Source organism: Globicephala melas, chromosome 1 (genome assembly GCF_963455315.2).
Source record: "Globicephala melas chromosome 1, mGloMel1.2, whole genome shotgun sequence".
Lineage (NCBI taxonomy): Eukaryota > Metazoa > Chordata > Mammalia > Artiodactyla > Delphinidae > Globicephala > Globicephala melas.
In genome coordinates, this window is record NC_083314.1 from 175783717 (window position 1) to 175803949 (window position 20233).

Genomic DNA, 20233 nt, shown 5'->3' on the forward strand with positions numbered 1-20233 from the left:
TTTGAACTTTACTCACAGCCAGGACTCAGAGTCACTTAAAGCATGATACCCACCATCTATCAATATCTTATTTCGAAAAGACTGATTTCAATCTAACTGTCATAGTTATTAAGTGCAAAAATTCCTTCAAACTATCATAAACAAAAGTTTCTAAACAAAAACACCAGACAAATATCGTGCTTTCAGTGGTTACCCACTCTTTAGGAGAGGAGGAAAGAAGATGAAGAGAGGATCGTTCAAGAAGCTGGACTGATACCTGGAGCTCCTGGGTGTGCAGAAACCCACAGGTGACTGTGGGCCAGCCTGCACTAAAAGCACACAAGTGAGCATCAGGTACCTGGGGCGTAGAGAAGCACACATCCTTGAATGAGAGGATTTTTAGGGAAGGTTCTGTGGCTAATGGTTTAAAAGACACTGTGCCCTTAAGTAGCTAGCCAAATATAAAAAATGTAATATCGCCCTTAGAAACTGAGGCCATATATACTGCATGTCCTGTAAACCAACAAAATGCCAATTATTAAGAGACTGGGATCTGAACACGATTTTGTTTTGCTTCTGTTTGAAGTCATTCTGCACACCTTAATTTTATTCCCACCGATTTTCCTCCCCTTGGTCTCTTTTACAGCTGCTTGTGCATATTCAATTTCATTGTAGAGAACCAGGGCCATGCCTTTTAAGCGGTCAAACACCACCTGTAAAAAAAACGACGACAAAAAAAAACAAGAGGCTCATCCACTAGACTTAGTGTCAGTCTCAACAAAATTCTAAATCACAGTGACACTGCTAAGAAAAAATATATATACTTTTTAATTCTAGAAAAAATTTCAGGCTTTTCCGATGATGCATGTTATACTGAAAACACAACAAAATGTCATAGGGACCATTTAGAACCATGGATATTGTGGCTTGAGGTATATTATGCCTTTACTTTGTTTTTCTGTATTTACTTTATTTTACTTTATTTCTTTATTTTATGTTGACTGACTCATTTTGGCTCAAAAAAACAACACCCCTGAAAAAGGGGGGAAAAAGTAAAGAGTACTGAATCAACATAAATTTCATATTGTACATCCACTGTACTTCAGAAAAAAAAAGAAAAAAAAAGAAAAAACTACACTATAGCAAAGGAAAAATAAGAAAAAAATAGTAAGTTGCAATGAATTTTGGTCATAAGCAGCACTGTCTTAAAGCTTTTAGATTTTTTATTTATACTAATAGTCTTTAAGATGTGCTTCTTCAAACAACAAAAGCTACATTTAAAGAAATGTCAAAGTTATGCAACATACCTACCACAGTGTAAATCTGCTTTCAAGAAGTTAAAATCTTTACCTTCGCATAACGGAATGGGGCCCAGAGACCCTGTTCCTGTTATGTTTGTGAATGTGTTACATAACAAACATTGGTTAGATGAGTATTCTGTTGTGTGTCCCTTTAAAGTCATCATGGTTTAAAAAAAATCAAGTCTAATTACATATTAGTGTGAATGTGAGTAATTATATAATTAGGCTGTCTAATCTTAATGTGAGATAAAGTTACAGAAATCCCTAAGAAATATTCTATTTAACAGTATTATGCAGATTAGTTCCAAAATTAATCATTTTGGCGGGTTCTAGAAGTTTCTCAAAATACTCATATCATAAGCTAATAGATGCAAATGCTCTTCTAAACCCAATTTTGGAAAAGAGAATTTTAATGTATGAGTTACTAAAGAAAAGAAAAAGTCAGTACTAGAAACTGGGACTGAAAGGACAGAATACCAAAAAAAGGGAGTCAGAAATAACTTTAAACCACACAACCAAACCTCCCACCTACCTTCACCACAGGCCCATATCGGCAGAAATGTCGTGTTAAATATTGATCCGATACGTTTGAAGAAAGCCCATCTAACCACACACAGTTTGTAGGCATGCTCTTTCCAAAACCCAGCTGAATACAAAAGGCAAAATTTCTATTAGTTAAGTCACCAATTATTCAACAACAAAATTCTGAGAAAACTTGTCTTCTGTAGGAATCTTATCAAACCAACACCTCAAGTGGGAACCATCAGGTTAAAATCAAACAGAAACTGACACAAAAATTATCCTGCCTGGCTAAGCGAGGATTAACTCAGATTACAGTATAACAGGATAAGGATGCGAAGAGGTTTATCACCTTTATGGTTATCTAACTGTACTACTACAATTTTAAATAATCAGACATATGAACAGAAAACTCCAAATCTTAAAAAAAAACGCAGCGACTATTAACAGTACAATAACTTATGTAAATTCCTTTACCTTGAGACGATTATTTCCAAGGTATTCCCCATCCATCTTCTTAATAGCCTTACAAACGCTGGCAATATCACAGTATTGCAAGAACGCATACTGAGGAACTCCATTTACTTTCTTAATATCAATATCCTGAAAAAGCCAATGGATGGATACCACTTAGTGATATGCCAATAAAAAAATAAATCAGAATAAACCAAGTCCATATGAGCTACATATTTCTCAAAATAGTCATATTCCCCCAAATCATTTTCCTAGTTACAATTATACATCTTAATGCAACTGTAAATTAACAGCCTAAAAAACTATTCAACACAGCATTTGTAGTCACAAACCATGAAATCCTTCTCATGTGAAGCTCTCTGCAGAAGAGCAACTGCAGTGCAACTCAAAACTCAAAATTTTAAATCCACAACACCTGTGTTAAGAGACATTTATGAGAAGAAAAAAAAAGCAGCCTATTTAATGAAAATCTAAGAAATAATTCTCTTCTGCAATATCTAAAATCCTTATTGGGGTAAGCCATTTAAAATATAGTATCTGAGAAGAGTAAGAATGATAAAGAAATCAAGTTTTCAAAAAGTGATTTAAAATACGCAATCCTAAATTAGAAGACTCATTCTATCAGTATATCTAACTGAATCAAACCTGGTGATGATAAATGTGGTAATAATCTCTCATAACCAGAATGAATGGATTATATAAATACCTGAACTACTCCGTGAAGATGCATTAGAACACCATCCCTGGATTAAAGAAACACTCTATAAAGGAATACCCCCATCTCTTTGGAATGCTCAAAACCTGTAGTCACATCTGACACTCCGGTCCTGCCTATTAAAAGGAGGTAGTGAAAAAACCTGGCTTACACAGGAAAATGGTCCAGAGAAACCAGACACCTGGATGGCAAAACTTGTACTTAAACAATAATGAGCTGGGCCATATAGTGCAGATTATGTATTGTGATTATCTAAGCCTCCTTAAGGGTCACAAGCCAATAATCAAAACCTGAAACAGAGCAAAATGAGTAATGCATTTAAAGAGCTGTTTGATGGGTCTTTAAAAAAAAAAAAGCAATAATTTACACTCAAAATTTTTCTAAGTAATGGTAAACAGAAGCTGTTTTCATCATTATGTAGAATGTAATAACCCAGGATAGCTCTACTTAAAGAGAAATGTTTCAAAGGAATACTGGTGGGTAGATTCACTAAATAGGTGCTTCCGGCTATAGCATGATCCGTTATCGGTAAGTAGAAGACCATGTTCTCAAAGACTGTATGTCATTAAAACAGTGACAATCATGAGCAATTGCAAACATGGTAAGATAACAGTTTTCAAACAGAGTACTGACATGTCCACCTTATTGATAACCATAGCTCTTAAAACACAATAATCATCCCATTTTTAGCAACCCTGATGATGAAAATGTATCCATGTGCCCAAATACAACTTTTATACTCCTCCAAAATTTATAGTAACAGCTACATTCAATAAAAGTATGTTTGAAAGTTTTATCAATTCAAAGCCTCATGAATGCCAAACAGCAAATTAAATAACAGATCGTGGTATAAAGACAGAAGAAGCTGGAGCCCAGATAGGTAATTGAGCGTCTAGTCACTCATCCAGGTAGGCAGTAGAGCTGGAATTAAGAGTATACACTACCCTCTGGGCTTCCCTAGTGGCGCAGTGGCTAAGAATCTGCCTGCCAATGCAGGGGACACGGGTTCGAGCCCTGGTCCGCAAAGATCCCACATGCCGCGGAGCAACTAAGCCCGTGCGCCACAACTACTGAGCCTGCACTCTAGAGCCCGCAAGCCACAGCTACTGAAGCCTGCGTGCCTAGAGCCTGTGCTCCACAACAAGAGAAGGCACCGCAATGAGAAGCCCGCGCACCACAACGAAGAGCAGCCCCCGCTCGCCGCAACTAGAGAAAGCCCGCATGCAGCAACAAAGACCCAGTGCAGCCAAAAATAAAATAAATAAAATAAATGACTTTAAATTAAAAAAAGAGTATACACTACCCTCACAAAAATACGAAACTGAGAAAAGTCGAAATAATTGAAAAAGAAAGATGAGTGTTTTGCTGGTGCATCTAAATATGCAGCTTCTCTTTTCCTCCACGTCTACCAACCACTGCAATCTCTTGCCTCAAGCCCCTCAAGATGAGGTTTAGCTCAGCCACAAGCACAAGTAATGTTTTATTCACAGGACTAGATTATGTCATTTAAAAAATTAAGAATCTTTTGTTTAGAGCATTAGTGTATAAATACAGATGGATAAATGGACATCACATACACCCTTAAAAGATTAACAATAGCTGTTTCTATCCAAAACATTTTTTTACTCTCCAAAGTCCAAATATACTAGAGTACTTTCTTCACTGTTATTAATATAGAGAAAATCTAGGAAAACAGAAGTATTTCCCTGTTTTTTCAAACACAAAACAAAATAGTATATCCTAAGGGTACAAAGCTGCAGCCAAACTATTTTCACTATAATATGACTCAAGTTTTAAGTCATGGGGAATAGAAAAATCTTTCTATCCCTAAATCTAACAATTACTTGCGTAATTTGAAAAATGATTCTAATTAGAATTTCAAAATAGAACTGAGTTTCCAGAATGCTATCCACATTCTAGTAATCCCCAAGGTACTTCTGATGTGCATTGTGATAAAAATAATCATACACTAATCTGCTGCTTCTTTCTTACAAACACGTTTTCTCTTCCAGATTTTCCTTTCAACCCACAGGACTAGAGATGGCATTAAAACAGCACCAGATGGACAAAGATAAGAAAAGTGGAAAGGAAAATATATATGTAAACAAAATACAGACAATTACATATTTTTACATACACACATAAAGCAGTCCCTGCTGGGTTTTGCCAGATCATCTTTTAGCAGCAGTTAAAAACACATAGGGCGGGAGATGCAAGAGGGAAGAGATATGGGGATATATGTATATGTATAACTGATTCACTTTGTTATAAAGCAGAAACTAACACACCATTGTAAAGCAATTATACTCCAATAAAAAAATGTTTAAAAAAAATAAACCACATAGGGCAAATGGGAAAAATATTCATTACACCATCTAAGTATCGTTTTTCCAAATATAATCTCTGCTATGCTTTATGTTTTGTGACAAAGATCTAACACTGTTTTTATTGTAAAAACAAAACAAAACAAAACATACCACAATTTCTCCAAAGCGTTGGAAGATGTTGCGAAGATCATGATAAGTAGTGGTTTTTTCAAGGTTACCAATAAAGAGAGTTCTTGTTGCTTTGGGGTGAAATTCATCTATCCTTTCATCCAAAGGGCGAAATTCATTTTCACTTTCTGTTTCTGTAAGTGGGATGGGGACAGAGAGTGTTTTAATATATTCATATATCATGGGAAAATCTACTTTAAAAAATCAGATCTCTGAAATATTGGGATTAATTCTCATATAATCTGAAAAATTATACACACCATCAGAAACAGCTCCAAATCAAAAGAAGAATACAGAGGCTAGAGAAACTTGTCCAAAAAATTAAGAGAAAGTTAACACCCTGATCTTTAAAATAGAAAAGAAGACTGAATTTCAATCTAAGTTGATTTGTTTTAAAAAATAATCACTAATACAGAAATAGGTTTTAATCCCCAGCAAAAAATAGTAATTATTTGAGCCTAATCTTAGGTTCCAAAATTATGTGGCAGGCTCTGAATGTGCAGTATAAAACTATAATCTGAAATAAACATAAAATTCAGCTAAAAATAGTCCAGCTTCATTATTTAATTTACATTTCAACATTTTATAAAACAGTTAGCATTTTATGTTTGCCATACCCAACTGTCTAAATGCAGCAATTTTTAAATACAAGAATAATACTTGTATGAAAACTGACTGAAGTAACGCTTATGAAATATCTTCTTTTGGTGTTGCATGGTACCCAATGACAAACAGAAAGAGACTAAATGACTCTTAAGGTTTCTACTTCTTATGATCAAAAGCCCTGGTTCAACGTCTAATTCAATCACAGGCTTTCTCTGAAGCTCCATTTATTAACTTCGTCTAGGGCAGGGACAGTCAACGTTTTCTTGATAGTAATTATAATACAGCCTGTATGTTCTCGCTCTCTTTTTTAATGTAAAACAAACCCATCCCAAAAAGTTAGTATTTGATCAACCTGACTAAATCCAAGTGTTTAGTGCCAGCCACTGAAACATTACTGATAATGTCAATGACAACACCGGCATTAAAATGACTCAACTTCTGAGATGTTGGGTGAACTCAGCCAGAACACATCTCACTCCTGATTCCAGTTTGATAATGGCAGCTCAGCTTAATCTTACCTGTGTCATCAGAGAGTACATACTTTTTCAGTCAGGTGGACCCAGAAACTGTCCAGCACTCATACACCTATCTCTACATTTTCATCTTATTTCACAGGGGTATATCTCATTTTAAGCTCAACTAGGTCTTCTTAAAATTATGTAACTAACAGAGGGCACATACTTAGGAATATTTCATTTAAAAGGAGAAAAAGAAAAAAATAATTCAGGCACATCTTGAGGTTTGTACTTCAAAAGGCAGAATCAGGGGAGTTCCCTGGTGGCCTAGCAGTTAGGATTCTGGGCTTTCACTGCCATGGCCCATGTTCAATCCCTGGCTGGGGAACTGACATCCTGCAAGCCACGTGGCGTAGAATAAAAAAAAAAAAAAGCAGAATCAGAAGGATAAAGCATGATTTGCAACCATTAAAATCTGTAATGAATTCATTTCTACCAAATAGCTCACTTAAAATTTCAAAATCAGAAATTCAGTTGGGGGCAGGGAGGGAGTGTCTTTTCCACATGTAATCTATTCAACCTTCATGACCAGTTTTAAGTCTTACTGTCCTACACATCATTGAAAAGACTGTTTTATCCTGCAATTTCATGTTTAGGGGATTGTAATGCTGTGCATAGGAGTACAAAAGCACAATCTTAGAAGCCACCAGAGGTCTGTCTACAGAGTTAGGTTTCTTGGATTTGGATCTTTTTAATTCCAAGACGTCCTTGACCTAAGGAAGCAATCAGCTCCATACATTTCAATATAAAACATTTATGACAACCATCCAACAGCGTAATTCCAACCAAGTGTCCCTACTCAGCTTTCAAATATCCCATTTAAACTGGTGTTTCAATGCTGTCCCATCTGGAAAAAGTACCTTCAGCTCTCCGATGCTTGAACCAATCAAACTTCTCAACATCTTCAGTGGTAGGTGGTTAAAAAGCCCCAATTAACATCCTGGGTGCTAACTAATTAGGTAAAATGATTTTTTTTTTTTACAATAAATATCTCAAGCTAAGCCCACTACTTGGAGATTAGAAAGTCACCTATTGATAATGCCCCTGAGTTAGATCCCCACTAGTTAATAATCATATATGGCTCTAAAAACTTACAGAGATGATATGACATTCTAAATATTATTCCTCAAAGTCAGTTCTGACCTGTTCCAATTGTGTTAAATAAGAACTCCTGAGTTGCTCTTAGCCCAGTACAAGTTAGGGCAGTACATCTCAAACTTTGCGGAGGAGGGAATGTGAAGGCATAACTTATAATTCCTTTGAAAAAATAGTATGTCTTTGAATTCCTGTGTTTTATCATAAAATTATGCACACTTTATAGCCTTCACTCTAACAACCCTGACTGTGCCTGTTTTAATATACAAATGACACATTCTTACCAGGGAAATTCTATTTTTTTCCTCTTAATTGTCACATAAAATGAATATTCCAAGAAAATGGGCTATGTTTACCCTATAAATTCCACTCAAAGTTTTAGTCTTAAAGTTCAACTGTCCCACACACTTAATGTGAATGCATAATTTTAACATTTCTATTCATTCTTCTACAGATTTACTCACAAGTAAATCAGGGGTTTTTAAAACTTGAATATGCAAATTCTAAACCAGTAAGCTGCGGTATGATCAAAGAGTCTGTATTCTAAACAAGCACTGCAGGTGGTTCTGAAACAGGAAAAACACTGACCCAAGTCATGCCTGACAAGACTTCCTGCCTTAGAATAGATAGGTCTTACAGGTAGGTTCAAACAATAAAATGTCCCCTTGAAATTTTCAACGGGTTGCACTCAAAAGACTTAGTCCTGCCACTCTGCCACTATCTTTCAAGGTCATGGAAGCTAGAATAACAGATCCAATTTGTGCTGGGCATAATGGAAAGAAAACTGGTCTAACTAGTCCCTCAAATTGATATAGTCTGTTTTCTAATTCAGAATAATTCTGTCGTCATTCTCGGAACTATCACCTTATCTCAATCAACTCAATCCTTTTGGGAAAGCAGGATTCAACAACGGACTATACTTTGCCTTTCACGACTCTTAAAAGTTAGCATGCTCTCTAACAGAAACAGAAGAATCTTTAACCCTTCCTAGCCAAAACAACCTATTTTATTAAGTTGAATGACAAAATGTAACCACTCTTTAAAACAGAAGACACCAAAGGTATGTTTTAAAAAACAGAGCTTGGGGGCTTCCCTGGTGGTGCAGTGGTTGAGAATCTGCCTGCTAATGCAGAGGACATGGGTTCGAGCCCTGGTCTGGGAAGATCCCACATGCCGCGGAGCAACTAGGCCCGTGAGCCACAACTACTGAGCCTGTGCGTCTGGAGCCTGTGCTCCGCAACAAGAGAGGCCGCGATAGTGAGAGGCCCGTGCACCGCGATGAAGAGTGGCCCCCGCTTGCCGCAACTAGAGAAAGCCCTCACACAGAAACGAAGACCCAACACAGCCCAAAATAAATAAATAAATTTAAATTGTTAAAAAAAAAATAAAATAAAATAAACAGAGCTGGAATACTGTCCACATTCAGGATAACATGTGGCCCTTTCATATAATGGAATAAAAATTACACTAAAACTCAGCTTCCTTGTCTCTTACCTGGCCCTATCCATGCTGTTACTTCAATCTGCATGCCAAAGAAAAGTTTTCCTTTTGATGCAGTCAATGCTTTTTCTTGGTCCTCCTGCTGCCGGAAGAATACCAGGCCATACCTTTCTTCTGAAGTTCCATGTATCTGCACTGAAGTCACCTTTCCAAATTTCTTAAATTCATGGAAAAGGCCATCTTTGAGACTTGTATCTAAATCCCCAAACAAAAACAAGTTGCTTATTTTTCTAATTTAGTTACAACTCGAAGTGTAAGCTACTAAATCTTTAGTCTGATTTTTGACCTAATTAGCATTAAAACTTTACTTTTTCAAATAAAATAACTCTAAAAATGAATTTTAGAGACTACCGTACAATTCTGAAAATAAACCGGGGGTTAGAAGATATTACTAGTTATTTGTTAGGTAAGAATGATATCATGCTTACACAGGAAAATACCCTTATATTTTACAAATAAATACAAAAGTATAGATCTTTTAAGTCAAGTGTGAAATGATGTAACATCAGGGATTTACTTTACGATAAAAAGGTAACAAAGAACAGGAAAGAAGGAAGATGGAGGCGGACAAAGCAAATGTGGCAAAATATTGATGATTTTTTAATCTGGGGTATGGTATAAGGGGAGTTCATTTTTGCTACTCCTTCTACTGTGGGTATGTTTAAAATTTTCATGATAAAAACTATACAAACACACATATATATGCATATATAAAACTTTAAAGACTTAGAAAGAAAGCCATATTTCTAGTTTTCCAAGCATCATGTTGATGATAAAATTGTGTGGGAAATGGCATGTAACATGCTAAACAACGTTAAGGCCTTTTACAGATGAATTATACTATCTGGAGGTCTTGTGTTAATTTGCTTCATTATAAAAATTAAAATTGTAGGGCTTCCCTGGTGGCGCACGGGTTGAGAGTCCGCCTGCCGATGCAGGGGACACGGGTTTGTGCCCCCGTCCGGGAAGATCCCACATGCCGCGGAGCGGCTGGGCCCGTGAGCCACGGCCACTGAGCCTGCGCGTCCGGAGCCTGTGCTCCTCAACGGGAGAGGCCACAGCAGTGAGAGACCCGCGTACCGCAAAAAAAAAATAAATAAATAAAAAATAAAATTCTAGAGAAGACAAGCCAATTATAACCCCTGTCCATTCCTAAATTACAAAGTAATCTAAATCAAAAGTTCACCAACATTTGTGTCTCAATATCTCTATTCATAAACCTGGTATGTAGGTTTTATAGGCTGTTTTAATAAATAATTTAAGTAATCATTAAAATGCACTTAGCTAAGAAATGCTTAGTTTGGTCTTTGTTGGTTTGACCATCTACTAACAGTTGTTTAGACCATCTACTAACAGTTGTTTAGACCATCTACTAACAGTTGTTCACATACTCAATATGCCTGACATAGAAATAAAAACATATTATGGCCAAATGTCAGTCAAAAACATTAGGAATAAAAGACAACGGTATAGCTTTTAACTATATAAAGTGATTATTCATGACTTTCCTCATTTATAATGTTAATGTTTTGAAGTGGATTTCCTATCATAATTTTTTTATATCCAAGTTATTTCACACAGGACTCCAGACCAATATAAATCTAACTGAAAATAGTATTTCTACAATTTCATCGTACCAAATTTTCTCTAATATCAAAATATTTAATCCAGAAAGCATTTTTATTCAAAAATGAACCATGCTTTGGGACTTCCCTGGTAGCGCAGTGGTTAAGAATCCTCCTGCCAATGCAGGGGACATGGGTTTGATCCCTGGTCCGGGAAGATCCTACATGCCATGGAGCAACTAAGCCCGTGCGCCAAAACTACTGAGCCTGCACTCTATAGCCTGCGAGCCACAACTACTGAAGCCCACATGCCTAGGGCCCGTGCTTCACAACAAGAGAAGCCACTGCAATGAGAAGCCCGCGCACCGCAATGAAGAGTAGGCCCCACTCACGCAACTAGAGAAAGTCCATGCACAGCAATGAAGACCCAACGCAGCCAAAAAAAAATTTTTTTAAATACATTCATAATAAAAAATGAACCATGCTTTCTTTACATAACACGCACCATAAAGTCTTTATGTGTGTATATGTATATGCATATAATATGCGTAATAATGTGTATTTATATATGTGTATATAATTAAGTATAAGTAACATGCAATCTTTACATATATAACAATCTAGAAACTACATACAGTTATAATCACTTGCTTTTTATTACACGGCATTAAATATCAATGAACCACAAAAAGAAAAAGGGGGAGAGAGTCAAATTGAAAGACAAATAGAAAATATTACCAACACAGTCAGATAAGAAAGAGAGCTATTTAAACAAATTCTGTACAAAGTATAGAATTTAAGTTGCTCAATCTCTCGTGCCCCAACAGTAGCAGAGAGGAAAGTAGAGTAACAAAATTCTACCTGTGGAGCGTACTGGAAGATTCTGAACCTTGATCCCAAAACTTTTACGGGGCTCATCTTTTTCCAGGGATGAAAGCAACTGGGAAGTGGGTGCTGGGACTGCTGCAGATTGAACTGATCGGGCTGGAGAGTCATCACTTGAACTACTGCTGGAATCAGTGCTACAGAAGGGGGGAAAAAAAACTTACGTGAAAAAATCAAACAGGAAATGAGTCGCATATAAAACTTCTTCAAATTAACAAATGGCAATAATTAAAAGGTCTAAATTTCAGATCTGGGATTTCTAGACACCCTACCTTCTCCACATCTATTTCATTACTCTACCTTCAGAGATGGCAGAAGACAGCAAATACCAGCCTGGGAATGTGGAAGTAAAAGTAACAACCTTTTATCACCACATGCCACCGAAAGACCAATGTTTCGTTCTGTGCAAAATCTGAACAATTTTTTCCAAATGAAATATGACTAGTAAACACAAATGACTTAAGGGTAATATTAATAGAATAGTGGATATATGGGTTTTGGATTCAGAGATCTCGATTCAAATCTTGGCTCAGACATACAGCATGTATCCTTGGACAAGTCACTTAACCTCTTGCTAAGCCTCAGTTTCTACATCTGTAAAATGGAAATAATAACACAAGGTTAAGAGTTTAAAAAAATAACACACAGGCTAACAGAGTTTGGAATATGACGGCAATCCATAAATGAAGTGGCAATGCTCTGTTACTATTACTGTTACTACTATTACCACCACCGCCTCATGGGTAAGTTAATCTTTAGGAAAAAATAGACATCCAAAATAATTTCCCAGGTAATTTAAATTTTTGAAGGACTAATAAAGAAATATAAGTTACTTGAGTCTTGTTAGTTTAGGCTCTTTGTGAATAATGTGGGAAATGAGAGGCAATGAAATTTAATTTCTCTCTTCAGTTTAATACAAACCTCTAAGGGAGAGACCGTCACAGTTGAAAGACAAGGAGAAAATATTACCAACATGGTCAGAACAAGTTTATTATGCCCAAGAACCATGTGAGAAATATTAAATTATTTCAGTACTGCATGTACAAGACTGCTACGGTTTTAAGTTCTTTTATAGCATTATCAAATACATTAATAAAAAGCTATTTACAGGTTTCTGAAATTTTGCTTCATACTCTCCCCTCCTTGCTGAGGAAGACTTAATCCTAAAAGCAAATAACTCGGGGTGGGGGGCGGGGAGTGCAGGCAGTTAATCCACTTCAGGCACACTCCGTAGAGGACAGGTTCAACAGTTTTTGTCATTTGCGCTCAGACTACAGCTCTCACATCCAATACAAACTCTAAACCAGCCAGATGAATAAGCCTAACTCCAGGATCTGAGACAAATTTGCTATCACTTTTTAAAAAAAGAAATACCATAAGAAAATAGAATTTACATAGCATTTTTATTTAGCTCTCACATGATAAGGCAAAAGATGAAAACTTTATGAAGTTACCAGAGCTTTCTGCAGTTTGAAACATAAAGAAATAAACCTATGCCAGTAAGAGCCAAAAGTAGATACCTGAGTTACAAAATACAAACTACTATGATAAAAGCCTCAAGGTAGAACCACAAGTCATCATTGCCAAGCCTCCTAGAAATGACTCGGTTTCAATTTTCCCATCAATAAATTTTTTTCCGTATCATTAAGCAAAAGTAGTATTACTAGTACTAAGTGAATAGGACATTGTACTTTCTCAAATTAAGGGTTAACAAAATTAATTTATCTTCTGTTTTCAGCACAGAAAGAAAAAAATGTTCTACATGTATAACGTACTCCAAGCAATACAAGATTATTCATAAGGCCACCAGATGACTACAGTATAGAATATGTATGTGACTTATCAATTTAATTCCAAGGAATCATAAAATAACCATTAAGGAAAACACTTTAATTACAATACCACCAATAATATATACACCAAAATTCCTTAGCAGTAGTAGGTAAAGAAATAAACAAATATGGGCAAGAGCAGAATTTCTGGGTACTAAAATAATGAGCCAACAAAGTTCTGTTTAAGTCCATATTTTAAAAATGTAGAGGAATCAATGGCCGTAGTGGGTAAAGAAGTAAACAAATAGGGGCTGCCCTGGTGGCACAATGGTTAAGAATCCGCCTGCCAATGCAGGAGACACGGGCTCGATCCCTGGTCTGGGAAGATTCCACGTGCCATGGAGCAACTAAGCCCGTGCGCCACAACTACTGAGCCTGCACTCTAGAGCCCGCGAACCACAACTACTGATGCCCACGCGCCTAGAGCCCATGCTCTGCAACAAGAGAAGCCACCTCAATGAGAAGCCTGCACACCACAATGAAACGTAGCCCCCGCTCGCCACAACTAGAGAAAGCCCACGCGCAGTAATGAAGACCCAACGCAGCCAAATTAATTAATTAATTAATTTAATTTAATTTTAAAAAAAGAAGTAAACAAATATGGGCAAGAGCAGAATTTCTGGGTACTAAAATAGTGAGCCAACCAAGTTCTGTTTAAGTCCATATTATAAAAATGCAAAGGAATCAATGGGAGCAATGATTTTAAAGTATAAAATAGTGACAGAAATTAGTTTTGTTATAAATGTCATCACACTTTTGGTGAATTCCCTGCTACCACACCAATTTTGAAACAAGATGTAAAATTTAACCGGCAGAAATATCTGTCGACCAATTTGAAGTTATAACTAAAAAGAAGGAAAGGTTTTTAAATAAATTATGAAGTGATAAAACGATACAACTTTTGAGTTCACATTTTAATATGCTAACCCAAAACTGCAATGTATATTTCCAGTGTAGTCTATTAAATGTACTATGGATTTTAAGGTCCTGAATCAAAACAGGGGCACAAATTTAGACCCCCAAATACTTTTTTTTTTTTTTTTGGCAGTACGCGGGCCTCTCACTGTTGTGGCCTCTCCCGTTGCGGAGCACAGGCTCCGGACGCGCAGGCTCAGCGGCCATGGCTCACGGGCCCAGCCGCTCCGCGGCATGTGGGATCTTCCCGGACCGGGGCACGAACCCGTGTCCCCTGCATCGGCAGGCAGACTCTCAACCACTGTGCCACCAGGGAAGCCCCCGCAAATACTTTTTAGTCCTATAAACTGAAAGAAAATCCAAGTGCCCAGAATATGTGTGTCAATTTTAACTTTAAAAAATCCTTATTTTCAGAATCTTGTTAAAACAGAAGAATCACAAGAATTCACCAAAATTTATGATATACAGTATTTTAGTTGTTTCTTAAAAGCCAGAAGTAGTTAATAAGAAGCTTTTCAATCTAAATTGTCTAAAGTAGTGGCAATGACGGTGCATCAACTAATAGTTTTAAGAAAGTGAACTTCAAATTTACCTGGCCACAAGAGGCACATGAAAGTATCTCCAACATTGCTAATTATCAGAGAAATGCAAATCAAAACTTCAATGAGGTATCACCTCACACTGATCAGAATGGCCAGCATCAAAAAGTCAACAAATAATAAATGCTGAAGAGGGTGTAGAGAAAAAGGAACCCTTCTACACTGTTGGTGGGAATGTAGATTGGTACAGCCACTATGGAGAACAGTGTGGAGGTTGCTTAAAAAACTAAAAAGAGAGCTACCTTATGATTCTATAATCCCACTCCTGGGCATATATCTGGAGAAAACCATAATTTGAAAAAATACACGCACCCCAATATTCATTGAAGCACTATTTACAATAGCCAAGATATGAAAGCAACCTAAATGTCCATGACAGATGAATGGATAAAGAAGATGTGGTATATTTATACAATGGGATATTACTCAGCCATAAAAAAGAATGAAATAATGCCATTTGCAGCAACATGGATGGACCTAGAGATTATCATACTAACTGAAGTAAGCCAGACAGAGAAAAACAAATACATGATATCACTTATATGTGGACTCTAAAAAAATATGATACAAATGAATTTATATACAAAACAGAAATAGACCCACAGACACAGAAAACAAACTTATGGTTACCAAAGGGGAAAGGGAGTGGAGGGTTAATTAGGAGTTTGGGATTAACATATACACACTATATAAAACAGATAACCAACGAGGACCTACTGTATAACACAGTGATCTATACTCAATATTTTGTAATAACCTATAAGAGAAAAGAATTTGGAAAAAAAAGATATATATGTATGTATAACTCAATCACTTTGCTGTACACCTGAAACTAACACAACACTGTAAATCAACTTCACTTCAATAAAAAGTTTATAGGGACTTCCCTGGTGGCCCAGTGGTTAAGAATCCGCCTGCCAATACAGGGGACATGGGTTTGAGCCCTAGTCCGGGAAGATTCCACATGCTGCGGAGCAACTAAGCCCGTGCGCCACAACTACTGAGCCCACGCGCCTAGAGCCTGTGCTCTACAAAGAGAGAAGCCACTGCAATAAGAAGCCCGCACAACGCAACAAAGAGTAGCCCCCACTCGCCACAACTAGAGAAAGCCTGCATGCAGCAATGAAGACCCAGTGCCGCCCAAAATAAAAATAAATAAATTTTTTAAATAAATAAATAAAATAAAATAGACTTTGGAGCTTCCTCTCCAGAAGCAGACAACATCTTGAGGTATTTGGCTCTCCCAATATCATGGATGAAGATCTTTGTCTCCAATATGAAACCTTTATTCCGTTTGCCTTTTTGCCTCTTGCTTTTGCTCTCTGTAAATGCACAGAAAGACAATGTTCCTTAACTCTGGCAACTGCCTCTAAATCTACCACTAAGGCCATAGCTCCACAACAAAAGTCCCTAAAATTTCTTGCTAAGGTGGTTTTGGATAATAGCATTGCTTTCGATTACTTACTGGCAAAACAAGCCGTAAGTCTGTGCCATAGCAAAAACCTCCTGCTATAACTGGATCACATCCTCTGATACTATAGCAAATACAGGAAATTAACAAACAAGCCTCTTGACGTAAAACAGGTTGATGGCCCTTTGGGTACATTCTTTGCTTTATTTGATAAGAACTTGTTTGGTTCATAGGGAGCCCTAAGGAGCATACTCAGTCTCTTGGTATTATCCGACTGACCGTCATCATTATAATCTCCCTGGTGGGCTATGTTCTCTCAAGGGTCTTAAATTCATGTCTGTAGCCATCAGCAATACATCAGATGGTCTCACTGCACTTGCAGAGAAATAAGATAAACAATGAGATGAACAGCAAAAACAATTCTTCCACAAACCAGACTCATAACCTATGAGTTTCACGACGAGACAAAAACAACAACCTGATGGTGACCAAGAGTGGCACTATCACCAAATTTTTGGTTAAACTCTCCCATATGAGAGGAGGGCCAAAAGGAGGGGGGAATGTGTTAAATTAATTAAACAAGGAGACCATTAGACTGAGGTGGTTCTAATACCTTAGCAACCCTACATAAGCAAACTAAAACCTAAGCCTGTAACTGCCTCAAGGCTAAGAAATCAAACCTAAGGACAACCAATAACAAACAGCCAATGAGGCTTTTCCAAATAAGGCAAACGCTAAAGCTATAACTGATCAACTAATTTTTCTGCTTTGCTTTTCTCTATAAAAGCTTTTCCCGCAGCTCCTGTTGATGGAGCCCTCCTAACCATTTCCAGTTTGGCGCTGCCCAATTCAAATAGATATTTGCTCAAATAAACTATTAAAATTTAAAAGGAAAGAAAAAAGTTATGGTGAATTAATAAAATTTTCAAATTAAAGTTTAAATTTCTAATATGGCAAATGTCAATAGATATTACAAAGTAAACAAAAGCTCAATAATTTAAGAATGCAAAAGGGTCCTGAGCCCAGAAAGTTTAAACTAAAAACAAAAACCCCACTAGCTTAGTAGGCATTCTGATGTAATCTTAATTCCATTTTCAACTCTACCACTTCTGATACAACCTGAATTAAGTCTCTGTCTTTTTTGTTTTATAAGAAAATCAGGAAGGAAATACTCAACTGTTCAGTCTGGTAAGGTACCACATTTTGCCTCTCTAAACTTTAATTTCCCTAGTGGGTTACCAGACCTCATAACCTTCAAAGGTCCTGCTAACTCTAGGGTTCTGTGACTCTCCATCTACCTCCAAACCTTCCAGCTCTGACAGCTCCACACTGTCCAACAAGGGAGAGAGGGGACCCTTTACAACTTGGCCCCAAACTAATTTTCTAGTCGCTTATTCTCATTCCCTTGTCACTCTTTAACCTACCCACTAATGATCTATCCACATAAGAGTATACCAGTTTTGGGAATTCCTTGGTGGCCCAGGAATGGCCACCAAGTGGTTAGGGCTCTGCACTTCCACAGCAGGGGGCATGGGTTGGATCCCTGGTCGAGGAATTAAGATCCCGCATGCCGCAAAGCGTGTCCAAAACAAAAAAAGAGTATACCAGTTTCTAATCATGGGCACCCCCCTTTTTTTCTTATTAGATATAAGTCCTTGGTTAAATTACTTCCTCTCTAATACTTCACTTTCTTGTATGTAAATGGTGATAATACCTATCACTTGTGAAGGGCTATGGTGAGAATTTAATGAGTTTGTGATTGTAAAGTACTTAGCACTCTGCCTAGCATACAGCAAGAATATGAGAGCTCTTGTCCATACCTATTCCTATTGAAGACACCTTTCTGTCCCTCCCTGCTTGCCCTGCCTTCGAGGATTAGCTAGCTCCAGTGTTAACCTCCTGCTCTGCAGCTGTTCTTGACATTCCCACCCCGCCCCACAGCATTCATTGCTTTCTTAGTTGTGTATTTCTAAGCCTCTTTTACTACAATGTCTATCTCAAACCCTTTCACTCTGTATTATAACTACTCCTTTACCAGCCTCCTAAAAGTCCAAGACTAGATTCATCTTTGTAAACAGAGCCTAGCATGGTGCCCAATATGTAATGGATGTGTGACTCCAGAAAGTTATTGATTTGAATTATCCAAGCAACTGAAATTAATGCCTAGGAAAGTACACCAAGCTCAATAAAATGAAGGTATTAACTACATTCAGTATCTAAGAGTGAAAGGAACATTTCTGAGAAAATATTACTTTGTTGGAAACTGCAAAGTATGTCTTTCTTCTTTAATGTTAATGGCTGTTCTAGCCAAGACTCTAGGTCTTTGACATATATTAATAACCTGACTGAAAAATCACTGGTAACTGTAAAAACAAAAACACTTCATGGATCCTGTCATCTAGAACTTGGTAGAAGATGATTTTTTAAAATAGACATTTTTCTGGGATGAAAGCAAAAGCACAATTATAACACATAAAACAGTGCTCTAAATATCTAACAAAGTCCAGAGTGTGGATTTTGCACTATTCAATTTCATTCATAAATCCTATAATTGTGAATACCTGCATCAGTGGCTCCCAACTGGGGCCATTTCGCGCCCCAAAGGACATTTTTGGTTGTCCAACTGTGGGTGGGTGGTGAAGTTTACTGCCATTTAGTGAGTAGAAGCCAGGGATGCTGCTAAACATCCTATGGTGCACAGGACAGCACCACAACAAGGAATTATCTGGCCTCAAAAGTGAATAGTGGGGGCTTCCCTGGTGGCACAGAGGTTAAGAATCCGCCTGCCAATGCAGGGGACACGGGTTCGATCCCTGGTCCGGGAAGATCCCACATGCCACGGAGCAACTAAGCCCGTGCACCACAACTACTGAGCCCGCGTGCCTAGAGCCCATGCTCCGCGACAAGCGAAGCCATGGCAATGAGAAGCCCGCACACTGCAACGAAGAGTAGCCTCCCCCTGCCGCAACTAGAGAAAAGTCCACGCGTAGTAACTAAGACCCAACGCAGCCAAAACTAAATAAAATTTAAAATAAATTAATTTATTATTTTTTTAAAGTGAATAGTACCAAGGTTGAGAAACCCCAGCCTACATGACCTTCTTTGACCGCTTTCCCTTCTTTTGAAAATCCAACATGCTAATATTAAGCTGCGATTCAAATGCAGGATCCTTACAGTCACTGTTCTTCCTTATTACTAATATATCACTTCATAAAAATCTTTGAATAAGTCCAAACTTACAGGGGAAAAAAGAAAAAGGTCAATTTCTAAAGATTAGACTGAGAAGAAGCTGGGATCCAAAACGTTCTGATGTCACTCGATTCTGGCAAACGTGACAAAAAGAGAAAATGCAAATAGCTTTTTACAGTATGTGTTTTGCCATGTCAATAGCAGGGTCAAAGTATTTGTAGACAAAACTATTTTATAATTTTGAACAAATAATGGGTGAAATATATAGTACTGCTACCCCTACCCTAGTAAGGCTTACATCAATGATAACTATTCCAATTCATGTTAAAATTGTTTCTCAGCTCAATAGCTTTGTTTACCCTCAAACTAGGGACTTAAGATGGTAGTTTAGTATCACAACTAGATTTTTTCTCATCAAGTACCATGGTCAGAGAATGAATAAAACTTCTATTCTGCATGAAGAGCTTAAGGCGGTATTTTGTCTTATAACTTTAAGACATTTTTAAATTTGCCTTTAAGAATGAAAACATAACTCAACAGCAAAACAAAAACAAAAAAACCAATCAACCAACCAGATGCAAAAATGGGCATCTTTGAACTTGAACAGACATTTCTCCAAAGAAGATGGAAATGGCCAA

At 37.2% G+C, this 20233-nt stretch overlaps 1 protein-coding gene across 4 annotated transcripts in view; it reads right to left on the minus strand.

Annotated features, from left to right (window-relative positions):
- The window catches only part of SPEN (spen family transcriptional repressor), a 93929-nt gene that overhangs the window by 17154 nt on the left and 56542 nt on the right, over positions 1 to 20233 (minus strand). For all 4 annotated transcript variants that reach the window (XM_030877423.3, XM_030877411.3, XM_060310742.1 and 1 more), the window contains 6 exons: positions 11626 to 11786; positions 9194 to 9394; positions 5466 to 5617; positions 2277 to 2402; positions 1813 to 1926; positions 579 to 692 (listed from right to left, as the gene is read on the minus strand). In XM_030877423.3, coding sequence (XP_030733283.2) covers positions 579 to 692; positions 1813 to 1926; positions 2277 to 2402; positions 5466 to 5617; positions 9194 to 9394; positions 11626 to 11786 — 868 coding nt within the window. The remainder of the gene's footprint in view (positions 1 to 578; positions 693 to 1812; positions 1927 to 2276; positions 2403 to 5465; positions 5618 to 9193; positions 9395 to 11625; positions 11787 to 20233) is intronic.